The sequence below is a fragment of the Cynocephalus volans genome, chromosome 2, assembly GCF_027409185.1.
Source record: "Cynocephalus volans isolate mCynVol1 chromosome 2, mCynVol1.pri, whole genome shotgun sequence".
Taxonomy (NCBI): Eukaryota; Metazoa; Chordata; class Mammalia; order Dermoptera; family Cynocephalidae; genus Cynocephalus; species Cynocephalus volans.
The window spans coordinates 116,107,940-116,124,339 of record NC_084461.1 but is presented as its reverse complement, the minus strand read 5'-3'; the positions used below and the strand labels follow the sequence as shown (position 1 = coordinate 116,124,339).

General features: G+C 35.8%; 1 protein-coding gene across 1 annotated transcript in view; it reads left to right on the top strand.

Moving 5' to 3' along the window:
- MEIKIN (meiotic kinetochore factor) overlaps window positions 1–16,400 on the top strand; it is an 80,556-nt gene that overhangs the window by 49,413 nt on the left and 14,743 nt on the right. The window contains exon 10 of the mRNA XM_063087629.1: window positions 16,093–16,169. Within this exon, the coding sequence (XP_062943699.1) occupies window positions 16,093–16,169 (77 nt within the window). The remainder of the gene's footprint in view (window positions 1–16,092; window positions 16,170–16,400) is intronic.

Sequence of the window (16,400 nt, the reverse complement as noted above, 5' to 3'; positions counted from 1 at the left end):
GAGGATACATGAATATGAAAATGTTGAGAAGGCCATTGACTATAAATCTGGAGGTCAGGAGAACAGATGTTGATGGACCAGTATTATAGATATTTTTTAAATATCTCTTTCATGGGAAAGAGTGGGAGAAGCATGAGGAAGAGAAGGGGCTCCAGGATCAAACCTTAGAAAATTCTATAGTCAGGTAGAAAAGGAATAGTCACCAAAGAGAATGAGAAAAATAAACAGAATGTGGTGTCATAGAAACCAAGAGAGGAAAGCATTTCACTCCCAAAAGGGGGAGTGGTCAACAATGTTGAATGCTGCCTAGATGTCTAATATTATAAGAAATTTTAAAAAGTCAATCAAGGATGGTAGAGCATGGTCTGATAACACAGTCAAGGGTTCAGATCCCCACCCAGGGCAGCAGCTAAAAACAAAAGCAAACAAACCAAAAAGTCAATCACAGGTGTTCCAGTTTCCAGTCTGGCATGTAAGAATCATAGAAGTCTCCACTCTGCTCTAACAACAAGTAAAAAGCTGAACAAACTGAAAAATCACCAACTCTTCTTAGATGCATCAAAGAAATGAGGCCACAGGGCAACGTGCCACACCAAATGTTGGAGAGACAGATAGGAAGATGGATTTGAATCAATTGTAAATGTATATTGCAAACTCTAGGACAACCACTGGAAAAAGTGGAAAAAGAAGTATAATTGATATATTAAGAAAGAAGAAAAATGGAATGATATAAAATGCTCAATTAAGCCCCCCAAAAGACAGAAAAAGGATGGAAGACAAAAATAGGGAAAAGAACAAGGGCAGCAATAGAAACAGAACAAATATGATAAATATTAATCCAAATATATCAATAATCACTTTAAAAGTCAATGGTCTAAATGTATCAATTAAAGACATTGTCAGAGTGAATTAAAAAAAACCAAGACTCAACTCTGTTTTCTACAAGAAACCCACTTTAAATATAAAGCCACATATAAATCAAAATAAGGGGTTAGAGAAAAATATACCATGATAACACTAATCAAAAGTAAGTAGTAATAGCTATATTAATTTCAGACAGAGCATACTTCAGAACAGGGAATGTTATCAGGACAAAGAGAGGCATTACATCAGGATAAAAGGGTAAATAAGCCAAGAAGACATAAAAATTATTAATGTATATGTACCTAATGACAGAGCATCAAAATACATGAGGCAAAAGCTGATAGAGCTGCAATGAAAATTAGATGATTCCATTATTATAGTTAGAGAAATGGACAGATCCATTAGGCAGAAAATCGGTAAGGACGTAGTTGAACTCAACAGCACCATCATTCAATTATATGTAATTGACGTCTATTGACTACTTCATCCAGTAACAGCAGATTACATATTCTTCTCAAGCTCACATTGAACATTTACCAAGATAGACTACATTCTGGGCCGTAAAACACATCTTAACAATTTTAAAAACAATAGAAATCATACAGTGTCTGCTCTCAGTAGAAGTAAAGTAGAAATTAATAACAGAAAGATAGCTGGAAAATTCTAAAATACATGGAGATTAAACAACACACTTCTAAATAACACATGGATCAAAGAAAAAAATCTCAAGAGAAGTTTTAAAATATTTTGAAATAAATGAAAATGAAAATACAACTTATCAAAACTTGAGGGATGCATCAAAAGCAGTGTTTAGAGGGAAATTTATAGCATTGAGTGCATATATTAGAAAAGCAGAAAGATAAAATCAATAATCTAAGATTCCACTTTAGAAAACTAGAGAAAGAACAGCAAAAATTAAATCCAAAGTAAGGAGAAAAAAAGGAGTAATAAAAATTAGAGCAAAAATCATTGAAATTGAAAGCAGGAAATCAATAGAGAAAAATCAAGAAAACCAAAAGCTGTTCTTTTGAAAAGATGAATATAATTGATAAGTCTCTAGCCAGGCTAACTAAGAAAAAGAGAGAGATAATACAAATTACTAATATCAAAAATGACAGAACGGACATTACTACAAATGCCATGGTCATTAAAAGGATAAAAAAGAATAATATGATCAACTCTATGCCCACAAATTTGATAACCTCGATGAAAAGGACCAATCCTTGAAAGGACACTCTGCCAAAACTCACACAAAAAGAAATAGATAGTGTAAGTTGATACCTAGTAAAGAAGTTGAATCAATAATTAATAAGATTTCAAAACAGAAAGCACCAGGCTCAGATGGGCTTACTGGTGAATTCTACCAAACATTTGAGGAAGAAATTATATCAATTCTCTATAATCTCTTCTTGAAGATCAAAGCAAAAAGATTACTTTCTAACTCATTTTATGAGGTCAGCATTACGCTAGTACCAAAATCAGACTGGGCTGGCTAGTTAGCTCAGTTGATGAGAGTGCAGCCTCATAACATCAGGTCATAGTTTTGATTCCTCATTACCAGCCAGCCAACAACAACAACAAAAGTAATAAATTTAAAAAAAAATTAGACAAAGATATTATAAGAAAACTACAGATCAATATTTATCATAAATATAAATGCAAAAATCCTCAACAAAATATTAGCAAACTGAATCCAACAATGTATAAAAGAATTACACACCACAACCAAGTGGAATTTATCCCAGGCATGCAAGGTTGCTTTGACATTTGAAAATCAATTTATGTGATTCATCACATCAATAAGCTAATGAAGAAAACCACATGATCATATCAGTAGATGCAAGAAAAGCATTTGACAAAATCTGACATGCATTTATGATTAAAAAATAAAAATAAAAACCTCTCAGCAAACTAGGAAAAAAGGGAAACTTCCACAACTTGATAAGGAACATGTACAAAAAACTCTATAGTGAATAATATCATACTTAATGGTGAGAAACTCAAAGCTTTCTCACTAAGATCAACAGCAAGTTAAAGATATCCCTTCACAATACTGCTTTTTAACATAGTACTGGAGGTCCTAGCTAATGCAGTAAGATGAGAAAAGGAAATAAAAGCTATACAGATTGGGAAGGAAGAAGTAAAACCATCTTCCTTTGCAAATGATGTGATTGTCTATGTAGAAAAACTGAAAGAATTAACAAAATCTGGAACTAGTAAGCAATTATAGCAATGTTGCAAGATACAAGGTTAATATACTAAATTCAATCACTTTTCTATGTATCAGCAAAAAACTAGTTGAATTTGAAATTAAAAGTATATTATGATTTATGTTAGCACCCCCAAAATGAAATACTTACATATAAATTGAACAAAATATGTATAAGATTTATATGAGGAAAACTACAAAACTCTAATGGAAGATATCAAATAAGAACTAAATAAATGGAGAGACTTTCCATGTTCATGTATAGGAAGACTCAGCATTGTCAAGATATCAGTTCTTCCCAACTTGATTTATAGATTCAGTGTAATCCCAACCAAAATTCCAGCAAGTCATTTTGTGGATGTTGGCCAACTGATTCTCAAATTTATGTGGAGAGGAAAAAGAGGCAGAATAGTCAACACAGCATTGAAGGAGAAGAACAAAGTCAAAGGACTAACACTGTCCAACTTTAAGACTTACTATAAAGCTAACATAATCAAGACAGTGTGGGTTTGGTGAAAGAATGCACAACTAGATCAATGGAACAGAATAGAGAGCCCAGAAAAGACCCACATAAATATAGTCAACTGATCTTTTTTTTTTTTTTTTTTTTTCGTGACCAGCACTCAGCCAGTGAGTGCACCGGCCATTCCTATATAGGATCCGAACCCGCGGCGGGAACGTCGCCGCGCTCCCAGCGCCGCACTCTCCCCAGTGCGCCATGGGCTCGGCCCTAGTCAACTGATCTTTAACAAAGGAGCAAAGGCAATATAACGGAGGAAAGTTGGTCTTTTCTACAAATAGTGCTGGAATAACTGGACATCCTTATGCAAAAACAAAACAAAACAAAACAAAAAAACAAAAAACCTAGACACAGACCTTGCACCCTTCGTAATGGATCATAGACCTAAGTGTAAAATGCATAACTACATGGAATTCCTACTTGATAACATAGGAGAAAATCTAGATGACCTTGGGTATAGTGATGACTTTTTAGATACAACACCAAAGGCATGATCCTTGAAAGAAATAATTTATAAGTTGAACTTCATTAAAATTTAAAACTTCTGCTCTGTGAAGGACCATGTCAAGAGAATGAGAGAAGACAAGCCACTACTGGGAGAAAATATTTGCAAAAGACACACTGATGAAGGACTGTCAGTCAGAATGTACAAAGAACTCTTAAAATTCAACAAAATAAGAAAAAATTTAAAATGGGCAAAAGACCTTAACAGACACATCACCAGAGAAGATAAACAGATGGCAATAAGTATATGAAAAGTTGTTCTACATTGTATGTCATTAGGGAATTGCAAATTTAAAACACAATGAGTTATTACTATACACCTATTAGAATGGCCAAAATCCAAAACACTGACATCACCAGGTGCTGGAAAGGATGTGTAGCAAGAGGAACTCTCTCATTCATTGCTGGTGGGAATGCAAAATGGTAAAGCCACTTTGGAAGACAGTTTGGCATTTTTTCAGAAAATGAAACATACTCTTACATATGATCCAGCAATCACACTCCTTCGTGTTTACCCAGATGAATTGAAAGTGCATGCACACACAGAAACCTGCACATGGGTGTTTATAGCAACTTTATTCATAATTGCCAAAACTTGGAAGCAACCAAAATGTCCTTCAGTAGCTGAATAGATAAATAAGCTGGTATATTTAGACAACGGAATGTCATTCAATGCTAAAAAGAAATGAGGCGTATCAAGCCATGAAAAGACATGAAGAAAACAAATTCATATTACTAAGTGAAAGAAACCAACCTGAAAAGGCTGTATAATTACAGCTATACAACATTCTGGAAAAGTCACAACTGTGGAGACAGTAAAAAGATTAGTGGTTACTAGGGACTAGGGGGAAGGAGGGATGAATAGGGGGAGTACAGAGAGTTTTTAGGGCAGACAAACTATTCAGTATGATGCTACATTGTCGATACATGTTACACATTTGCCAAAACCTACAGAGGATACAACACGAAGATTGAGGGGTTATATGTGTTTGAGGACAAGGGATTAGGGTTATTGTTAGGGTTAGGGGGTGTATGGGAACTCTGTACTTTCTGCTCAATTTTGCTCTGAACAAAATAAAGTTCATTCATTTAAAAAAAAATAGTCAATTGCATTTAGAATCAAGAAGGAAACTGGTTACTTTAGCAAGAACAATTTTAGTGTGTTAATGAGAGGCAAGCCAGATTAGAATAGGTTAAGAGTTAAGGAAGGTGAGGAAGTAACTTTACATATAGAGCTTGATTCTAACAGGAAGTAGAGAAAAAGAACATTAACTGGATTGAAAAGCAGGATGACAGGAAACTTTTTTAAAGCTGGGATATCCTAGATCATATTTTAGGTCTAATTGGAATGATGGAAGGGAGGAAGAGGGCATAAACTGAACTTAATCCACTAGACAACTAGAGCTCCCTGTGGCCTAGAGATCTAGTTGAACTTGGTCTGAATTTTGCTTCTTTAGCCTAAAGTAATAAAAACTCTTCTGCATATTTTCTACATTCTCTTTTCCTTAATTCTTTACTTCCTCATCCTTTTTTCCCATGTACTGTCTGTTTCACTCTCCACTAATTCTCTCTCTCTCTCTCTCTCTCTCTCTCTCTCACACACACACACACACACACACACATTTCTACACAAATCAAGCAGATTGTACTTTGTGTGTTGCATCTTACATTAAATGCCATTTCTATGCTATGTTATATTATGTCCCTTCGAAAGCTGTGCTCATAGTATATGACTATTCCTGAGTATGGTCTACCATCCCGGGAATTCTTATGTATAAAAACTTCCCTATCATTCTCCAAAGATATACAAATGGCCAATAAGCACATGAAATGATGTTTGACGTCATTAGTCATTAGGGAAATGCAAATCAAAACAACAGTGACATACTACTTCACATCTACTAAAATGATTATGATAAAAAGAAAAGACAGATAATAAGAAATGTTGGCGAGGATGTGCAGAAATTGAAATCCTCATACCTTCTGGTGGGAATATAAAATGGTACAGCCACTTTGGAAAATAGTTTGGCAATTCTTCAAAATCTTAAATATAGATTTACCATAGGATCCAGCAATTCAACTGTAGGGTTTATATCCAAGAGAAAAACATACATCCTCACAAAAACTTGTACATGAATGCTCGTAGCAGCCTTATTTATAATAGCCAGAAAATAGAATGCCTATCTACTGATGAGTGGTTAAATAAAATGCGGCATATCTATATAATAGAATATTATTTAGCAATACAAACAAATGAAGCACTGATAAATGCTACAATATGGAAGGAACTTGAAAACATTATGCTATGTGAAAGAAGCCAGTCACAAAAGACCTCATACTATATACTGCAGAAAGCTAATGGAGAAGTAGAATTTAAAAATAATATGAATCTTTCCATGAACTTTTTGAGGATACCCTCATATGATCCCATTTATATGAAATATCCAGGAAAGGCAAATATATAAAGACAGAGATAGATTAGTGGTTACTTAGGGCTGGTGGTTGTGGAATAGGGATTGACTGTTAATGAATATGAGATTTCTTTTAGGGAACAGAAATGTTCTAAAATTAGATCACGTTGATGGATACAGAACCCTGTGAATATATTATCATTGAGTTTTACACTTTAAATGTGTGAATTTTATGACATGTGAATTACTTCAATAAAATTGTTTTAAAAAAACTTTTCCTATACTACTGTATGGAAGAGGGAAGTGCTTGAAAAGATGAGAAGAGATGGATCCAGAATACAAGTAACAACTGACCTTTAAAAGAAGGATATTTTTATTGTGGTAGACATGTAGATGTAGTGGTGGCAGGGCTGGTTTAACACTTGTAAGGACGCCATACTTCATTTAAGTCTTTGCTGTTGCCGTCTTGATATTCTTAACTTTTTTATCAAGTGCCCCACGTTTTGCACTGAGCCTGATAATTATGAGTTGTGAGTGGTGGCATCTTGTTTGATGACTACTAGTGTTGCAAGGAAGTGTGAGGTAAGGCTGTCAGCTAAGAATGAGAGGGAAGGAGGCCAGAGGTTTAAGGAAAATAGAGTAGGTATGAAATCATCATGAAAAGCTAGAGAAGTGTAGTAGAATTTTTTGTCCTCTTTTGTGTTTGTGGTGACATTGACATGACAGATTATACAATTTTCCCCAGCGCTTAGTTGCACTGGAGATACAAAAGATATGGATGTCAAGGTTCATCTATAGCATGAGAGAGGGATAGGAAAGAAATTATAATGATGGATGGTGGTATATAAGCTAGATAAGGAAGGAGGAAGACAGGAGAAGACTAATGGATGAAGATAAAATGGTAGAATCAGTGAATTGGAGATTGAAATAAGGGAGAAAAGTTATTTCATGAAGATACTTGAGCAGTGATTGGAAGGATATAGGAAGCTATTTGAATGGGTGATTCCAGAGTTTCTGTTGAAGGTAAGAGCTAAGGTTTGACCTTGGAGTGACTGCAATGGCACAAGGGGGAAAGGTACTGGAAATGAGGTCAATGAACTGAGGCTAGTTGGTTGGATGGGTTATCCACTTGATAAAACTGCTGAGAATGAGGAGTGAGAGAAAAGGCTGTTTGCAAAGTATGAAATTTTCAAGGAAAGAAAGAAGTCAGTAGAGGCCAGTGAATATACATCACTCATTGCTCCATACCCTTGTTAATTCCTGGGCTAATATCATCCCTTATGCCTTTTCTACTTCCTTGCTCTATGCTCTCTCTCTACCATCCTTTTTGTACACACATCCCCAACTCAAAATCCTGTCATTTTTTCAGGACCCAACTCAAATTGCACTTCCATAATTATGGTGAATATAGTTAAACTTTGAACAATATTATAAATAAATCTTGAAAGCATAAGACAAGTTACTTAGGACAAGCAGTCACTAAACAGTCTGTAGTTTTCAAGGCAGGGATTAGTTTAGTAAAGCAACATACTTTCTTATAGTTGCAGTTTCCTGACGTTAGGAAAACTTTTGGTTTCTCAAGTGCAGATTATTGCATGATGAAGATAGTTATATAAATATATTTAGTGTTTTCCCTAAACTTTAGTTTCAAATATTGATAAATAGATCTCATTATCATTTGTTTTCTTTTCACAGAACACTATTTGGGAGACTTTAGGGAAATGTGGTAGGGAAACTTTTTGAGCTGAGTATTTTAAACTAATTTGTCTTTAAACAGGTTTTTAATTTAAATGTATAGAATATATTTTTTTGTAGGAATTTTTTTGTCTTTAAGTTTAAATCTTTTTTTTATGTTGAAAGAATAGTAGGACTGGACGAAAATGAAGAACACATGTTAAAGATGAAGGCACTCTTGCTCCCCAGGATTTAGACTGTGTCAGCAGAAATGCAAATAGACTGGGTCAGCAAGAATTCACAAGGCTTAACCGCAAACCACAGACTTCCTATTGAGTTGCCTAGGAGATGGGGAGGTTTGGGAGGGGCCCACAGCTGGTTAAAACATATATAATACATGCCTGTAGGCAATAAAGTTGCTTAGTGTGTGCACTGAGTCCCAGAACTTTGTGTCTGGTTTCTGGTTGCCCACCTCCCTAAGCGGCATCCCCTAGCTCAAGGCATGCCCTGAGTAACTCACTTTGCTGCACTCTCTTGTCAGGGCTATGTGTAGCGCTGCTCCCTGGGGGACTCCTGGCAGAGGCTACATGTAGTCTTACCTCCTAAGACCCCCAGGACCAAGAGAAATGTGCGTAGGACATTTGAGAAGTGCTAGAAATATTTTTGTAGCACTGTGAAATATTTCATGATTGTGAATTTGTTTCAGCTTGAAAAAGATTCTGAATGTAGAGATACAAATTTTCAGACAAATTAAATTCTTATCATCTAAAAATCAAGGTTCCACTACCAGCAGACTTCTCATCAGAAGCCCTATAGTTCAGAAGAGAATGAGAATACTCTTCAGCCAGCCAAGAATACTATACCCAGCAAGGCTATCCTTCAGATATGAAAGAGATATAGTGTATTTTGCAGATAAACAAAAACTATGGGATTTCAGCTCCATGTGATCAGCCCTACAGGAAACCCTCTAGGGAGTTCTGCACCTAGAATAAAAAAAAAATTACCACCATGAATACACTAGGAAGAACAAATTGCACTGATAGAACACATAGGCAAATGAGAAAGGAGCAAAAAACTATACCACATCACCTCAAAATCCAACAAACTCCAAAGTCAAAGAACAACAGAAAAAGAAAGGAACAATAGATACTTAAAACAACCACACAAAAGCAATTAAAATGACAGGAATTAGACAGTACCTTTCAACAGCAACACTAAATGTTAGTGGATTGAACTCCCTACTCAAAAGACATTGACTGGTCAGATGGATTAAAAAACTAGACCCAACTATATGCTGCCTACAAGAAATCCACCTCACCTGTAAAGACTCACACAGCCTAATAGTGAAAGGATGGAAAAAGATATACCACACAAATGGAAGCCAAAAATGAGCAGGAGTAGCTATTCTTATATCAAATAAAATAGACTTTAAACCAAAAACTACAAAAAGAGAAAAAGAAGGCCATTATATAATGATAAAGGGATCTATCCACCAAGAAGACATAACAATCATAAATATATATGCTCCCAACACTGGCACACCCAGATTTATAAAGCAAACATATTACACCTAAAGCGAGAAATAGACTTCAAAACTGTAATAGTTGGGATCCTGAACATCGCCCTCTCAGCATTAGACAGATCATCTAGGCAACAAATCAGTAGGGTAACACAGGATTTGAACTACACTCTAGACCTATTGGACTTGATGGATATATATATATAGAGAGAACATTTTACCCAACAACTGGAGAATATACATTCTTCTCATCAGCACATGGAACATTCTCCAAAATAGATCACATATTAGGTCACAAATCAAGTATCAACAAATTTTTTTAAATTGAAATCATTTCATGTATCTTCAATGGATTAAAACTAGAAATCAAAAACAAATGAAACTTTGGAAATCACACAAATACTTGGAAGTTAAACAACATGCTCCTGACTGACATATGGGTTAAAGAAGAAATCAAACAGGAAATCAAAAAATTTCTCTAAACTAATGATAATAAAAATGCATTGTACCCAAATCTATGGGGTACTGCAAAAGCAGTACTAAGGGAAAAGTTTATTGCAATAAATGCTTACATCAAGAGAATAGAAAGACTTCAAATAAACAACCTAACATTACACTTCAAAGAACTAGAAAAACAAGTACAAGCCAATCCCAAAGTTAGTAGAGGGAAAGAAATAATTAAAATCAGAGCAGAACTAACTGAAATAGAGACCAAAAATACAATACAAAAGATCAATGAAACTAAAGGTTTGTTTTTTGAGAAGATAAACAAAATAGACAAATCACTAGCAAGACTAACTGCAAAAAAAGGAGAAGACCCAAAAAACAAAAATCAGAAATGAAAAAGTGGATATCGCATCTGCTACCACAGAAATACAAATCATTAGAGATTACTATGAACAGCTATACAGTGACAAATTTGAAAACCTGGAAGAAATGGATACATTTCTGGACATACAAACTACCAAGACTGAACCAAGAAGACATAGAAAAACTGAACAGACCAATAATAAGCAACAGGATTGAAGCAGTAATCAGAATCTTCCAACAAGTGCCTCGGGCTCCCAAGCCAAGGGGGTGAGGGGCCAGTTGTCTCAGCCATGCCCCCTGACATCCACAACCAGCCCAGTAATGACCACCAAGCTGCCACTGGAACCCCCTTGGTCTCCTGTGCCTGAATGAAGGGGGTGCTATGGGCCTTGACCAAGCCTTCCCTCCTTCCTACTGCTGCCACCCTTTTTCCTTACCCCCTACCCTCTCTCCTTCCTCCCCAACTGCTCTGCAACAACATCTTAGAATGTAAAAACATAGTAATATTAATAAATAAATTTTTTTAAAAAGATATCGTCCAACAAAGAAAAGCCCAGGACCAGATTCCTTCACTGCCAAATTCTACCAAACATTTAAATAGGAATTAATACCAGTTCTTTCCAAACTGTCCCCCAAAATTGAATCAGAATCCATTCTCCCAAACTCATTCTATGAAGCCAGCATCACCCTGATACCAAAACCAAAGATACAACAATAAAAGAAAACTACAGGCCAATATGTCTGATGAACTTAGACACTAAAATCCTCAACAAAATACTAGAAAACAGAATACAGAAACACATCAAAAAGATTATACACCATGATCATGTGGAATGCATCCCAGGAATGCAAGGATGGTTCAACATATGTAAGTGTGATACACCACATCAACAAAGTTAAGAAAACCTTATGATCATCTCAATAGATGCAGAAAAAGCATTTGACAAAATTCAGCAGTACTTCATGATAAAGACTCTCAACAAATTAGGTATAGAAGGTAGGTATCTCAATGTAATAAAAGCCATATATGATAAATCCATTGCCAGTATCATCCTCAATGGGGAAAAGCTGAAATCTTTCCCCTTAAGATCATGAACAATACAAGGATGCCTGCTCTCTCCACTCCTGTTTAACATTGTATTGGAAGTACTTGCGAGAGAAATAAGACAAGAGAAAGCAATAAAGGGCATCCAAATAGGAAAAGATGAAATCAAATTGTCCCTGTTGGCAGATGACACGATTCTCTATACAGAAATCCTGAGAGACTCTACCAGAAAACTCAGAACTGATAAATGAATTTAGTAAGATTGCGGTATACAAAAATCAGTAGCATTTTTATACTCCAACAACAAACTAGAAGAAAAAGAGATCAAGAAAGAAGCCCATTTACAATAGTTATCAAAAAAGTAAAATACCTAAGAATAAATCTAACCAAGGAGGTGAAAGATCTCTACAATGAGAACTACAAATCACTACTGAAAGAAATTAAAGAAGACATCAAAAGATGGAAAGACATTCCTTGTTCATGGATTGGAAGAATCAATGTAGTAAAAATGTCCATACTACCCAAAGCCATCTGCAGATTCAATGTGATCCCCATCAAAATTCCAATGACATTCTCACAGATATAGAAAAAGCAATCCTAACATTTATATGGAACAACAAAACACCCAGAATAGCCAAAGCAATCTTAAGCAAAAAAAAGTAAAGCCAGAAGCATTACACTTCCTGACTTCAAACTATGTTACAAATCTATAGTAATGAAAACAGCATGGTACTGGCATAAAAACAGATGTGTGGATCGGTGGAACAGAATAGAGAACCAGAAATCAACCCATGTCTTTATGACCAACTGATCTTCAACAAGGGCACCAAGAACATACATTGGGGGAAAGACTGCCTCTTCAATAAATGGTACTGGGAAAACTGGATATATGTATGTAGAAGAATGAAACTTGATCTATACTTCTCACCATATCAAAATCAACTCAAAATGGATTAAAGACCTAAATATAAGGCCTGAAACTTTAAAACTCCTAGAAGAAAACACGGGAAACACTCCAGAATTTAGGACTGGGCAAAGACTTTATGAATGACACCCCAAAAACACAGACAAAAAAGAAAAAATAAACAAGTGGCATTATATCAAACTAAAAAGCTTCTGCACAGCAAAGGGAACAATCAACAGCATGAAAAGACAACCAACACAATGGGAGAATATATTTGCAAACTATGCACCCAACAAGGAATTTATATCCAGAATATACAAAGAGCTCAAACAACGTTACAGCAAAAACTCAAATAATCCAATTAAAAAATGGGCAAAGGAGATGAATAGATGTTTCTCAAAGGAACACATACAAATGGCCAACAGATATATGAAAAAATGCTCAACATCACTAATCATCAGGGAAATACAAATCAAAACCACTTTGAGATATCACCTCACCCCAGTCAGACTAGCTGTTATCAAAAAGACAGAATAACAAATGCTGTTGAGGATGTGGAGAAAGAGGAACCCTTCTGCACTGTTGGTGGGACTGCTAATTAGTACAGCCATTATGGAGAATGGCATGGAGGTTCTTCAAACAAGTACAGATACAACTACCATATGATCCATCAATCCCACTACTGGGAACATATCAAGAGAATTGAAAATCATCAGGTCGAAGGGATACCTGCTCTCCCATGTTTATTGCAGCTCTATTTACAATAGCCAGGTGATGGAACCAACCTAAATGTCCACTGATGGATGACTGGATAAGGAAATTGTGGTATATGTACACAATGGAATACTACTCAGTCATAAAAAAGAATGAAATTCTGCCATTTGCAGCAACATGGATGAGCTTGGAGAAGATTATCCTACGTGAAACAACCCAGTTACAGAAAGAGAAATACTGCATGTTCTCACTGATAACCGGGAGCTGAATCCATAAATAAATAAACAATAGAGAGAGAGAGAGAAACAACAATCACAGTAGTATGTTGAACTTTTAGAAAGAGAGAAAAGAACCGCAGTTACTAGAGGTGAAAAGGGGAGGGGCGGGGAAGGGGGGCTAATAAGGAATTGGTTAACAGATGCAAAGAATGATTGTGTGTTGTAATGATGAATAAACTAGCTATCCTGATCTAACCATCACACATTGTACACAATTATTGAAAATCAATGTTATACCCCACATGTATGTATAATAAATTATCTTAAATAAATAAAATAAAAAATTAAAATAAATAAAAATCAAGGTTCCATCATCTCACCATAGGTCTGCTCTTGAAAGCAATGCAGATAGATCAGCTTCTAACATTCTGCTGCCTCAGCTCCTGGAACCTGCATTGGTAAGCACTAGTCTTTTATTAACTAATAATTCTTGAAAAGACTATAAAAAGAAAATGTACTAATTGGGAAGATTTTGAAGTATATAGTTTCTTAACAAATCTAGAAAGAAATCTAGGGAAGCTATATACTTACAACCATATACACACTGATATTTTAAAAATGGAACTGGCAGTTGACAATTGTGTCACTTTGGACCTCTGGGAAGCAGATGTTGAGATAGTTTTAAGGGTTCAAGTGGCTTATTGGAGCAGGTAATACCTGAGAAAGGGGAGGAGGAAGGAAGCAAAATTGGGCAGGGATAGCCTCAGTCCTCAATGCAGATCTAACAGAAGCTCTCCCAATGAGGAGTTGTATAGCGAAGATTGTTCATTACAAAGTCTTATGTTGGACTGCTGTGCCCAAACATTGGCTGATAGCTGCCTGAGAAGATGGTGGCCTCAGCTTCAGAGTGGAAGCAGATTCTAAAGTTGTTGCAGCTTGGGACTATCAGCTGACTGCACTCCTTGCTGTGGAACGGCAGGTTTTTGTTTAAGGAAATCTAAGCAGAGGACCTCCAAGGCTGCCACAGTGGCAATAATAATAGCTATCATTGAGCTATCATCATATCCTACTCTGCAGACACTACAGGTTCTCTGCACATGTATTATTTGTAACCCTTGAAAAACAATCCCTAAGGGTAGATTAATCGTCATTGTTCAGATGAGCAAATTAAAAGATTATTAGCTAATAAATTAGAGAACTGACATATTCAGTGTACCTGGTAAATACATCAATAAACATTTTTTTTTTTTAAAGATGACCAGTAAGGAGATCTTAACCCTTGACTTGGTGTTGTCAGCACCACGCTCATCCAGTGAGCTAACCAGCCATCCCTATATGGGATCCGAACCTGTGGCCTTGGTGTTATCAACACCACACTCTCCTGAGTGAGCCACGGGCCAGCCCCCAATAAACATTTTTGATAAAAATTTTCCTAATAACTATTGCAGGGTTTGTCTTGTACCAAAAACTAATTTAAGAGATTTTAAACCAGAAGGAAAAGAGTGAAAGAAAAGAAAGAAACCTCACACAAACTTTTCTATGATGTTCAAGTTTTATCTCTGAGTTTGGGTTCCAGAGCTGGCATTATATAATACACACCCATTCAAAAAGAGATTTTTCAGAAGGACATGGTTGTTTCATGGAATCCAAGCTTCAAAAAGGCAGCTGATTCCCAGAAATAAAGCTGCCTGTCTCTGTCTTCCTGTCTTTGACTGTCTATCTTCACTCTTTCTTTCTGCTATGCCTCACTCCCTGTTTCTTTGTCTTCGTTCTCTAGGGTTTTGTCTGTTTCGGTCTCAAGTTCTGTCTCTCTCTTTTCACCCTGTCTGTGACTTGATCTGTTTCTGTCTCTCAATCTCTTTTTGCTTACAGCTGGCCTCTGTCCTCTCTGTCTTTCTTCTCCTTCCTGTCTCTTTCTCTGTATTTTCCTCTATTTTCTCTTCCTGTCTTTTGCCTCTCCATCTTCCCTCTGTCCCCTCTTTTTCACTCTCCTCCCCCTTTCCCTTTCTTCCCTCCCCACAACTCCCCTCCTTCCTCCCTCTCTGTCTGTCTGTCCTCCCTCTTTTTGTCACTCTTTAGCTCTTGAATATTGTCTCTTTCTTTCTTTGCTGTGTCTCTCACTATTTCTTCCTTTGTTCACTTGTCTCTCTGTCTGCCACTTTGCATCTTGAAGAAATAGAAAATGAGTCTGCATCCTACTTTATAAATTAACTCTGATATTCCTAAGTGAAAGTATGAATATACATTTAAACTTATATATTTTAAGCCAATTATCCTTGAAATACATACGTATATATTTTAAAACAGCTTCAGAAATAACTTTTATCCCTTTTCATAAAAAGTACAGCAATATACTGGGATTAAACAAATGCTGAAAGTAAATTACCTTTCTTAGCAGTTAAAGATAATAAAGCACCATTTCCTAATTCAACACTCCAATTAGATTTTCTTCCTAATTTAATAGTAATTTCAACCAAGATATTCTCATATAGTTGTTATGTCACATAGAGTTTTCTTGGGAGTTTTCTGACCTAGCTCAAGCCAGAACATTTTTTAGTTTCCTGGCAAATAGTTAAATATTTTATTAGTATTACACATTGTGATCTAGTCTACTAACTTTAAATTGTAGTTTTACTATATTAAAGTAGTTTATTTCTTTCTTCTATTCAATCCCCTATTTCATAAAATATTTATAGAAAGCAAATTCCAGTAGTCCTGATAAGAAAAGCAGAGGTGTGTTTACAAGTACTCCATCTTCAGAGACAGCTGATTTTGTGGTAAGTATTAGCATTTGGCACTTGTAGTACCTGTTTTCTGGTCCCCCCTCTCCTCATTCTTCTATTTGTGTCGTACCAGTGGAATATTGCCTATAGAAAGTAATATCTGTGTTCTTTTTGTTGCATAAACATACTTTCATTGGAAGTACTCTGTATATTGCTATCTACGTAAGGGAAAAAGAAAGATTAGAATACTGCAGCACCAGCCAGGGTGCTCTTTTTCCTTTTTAT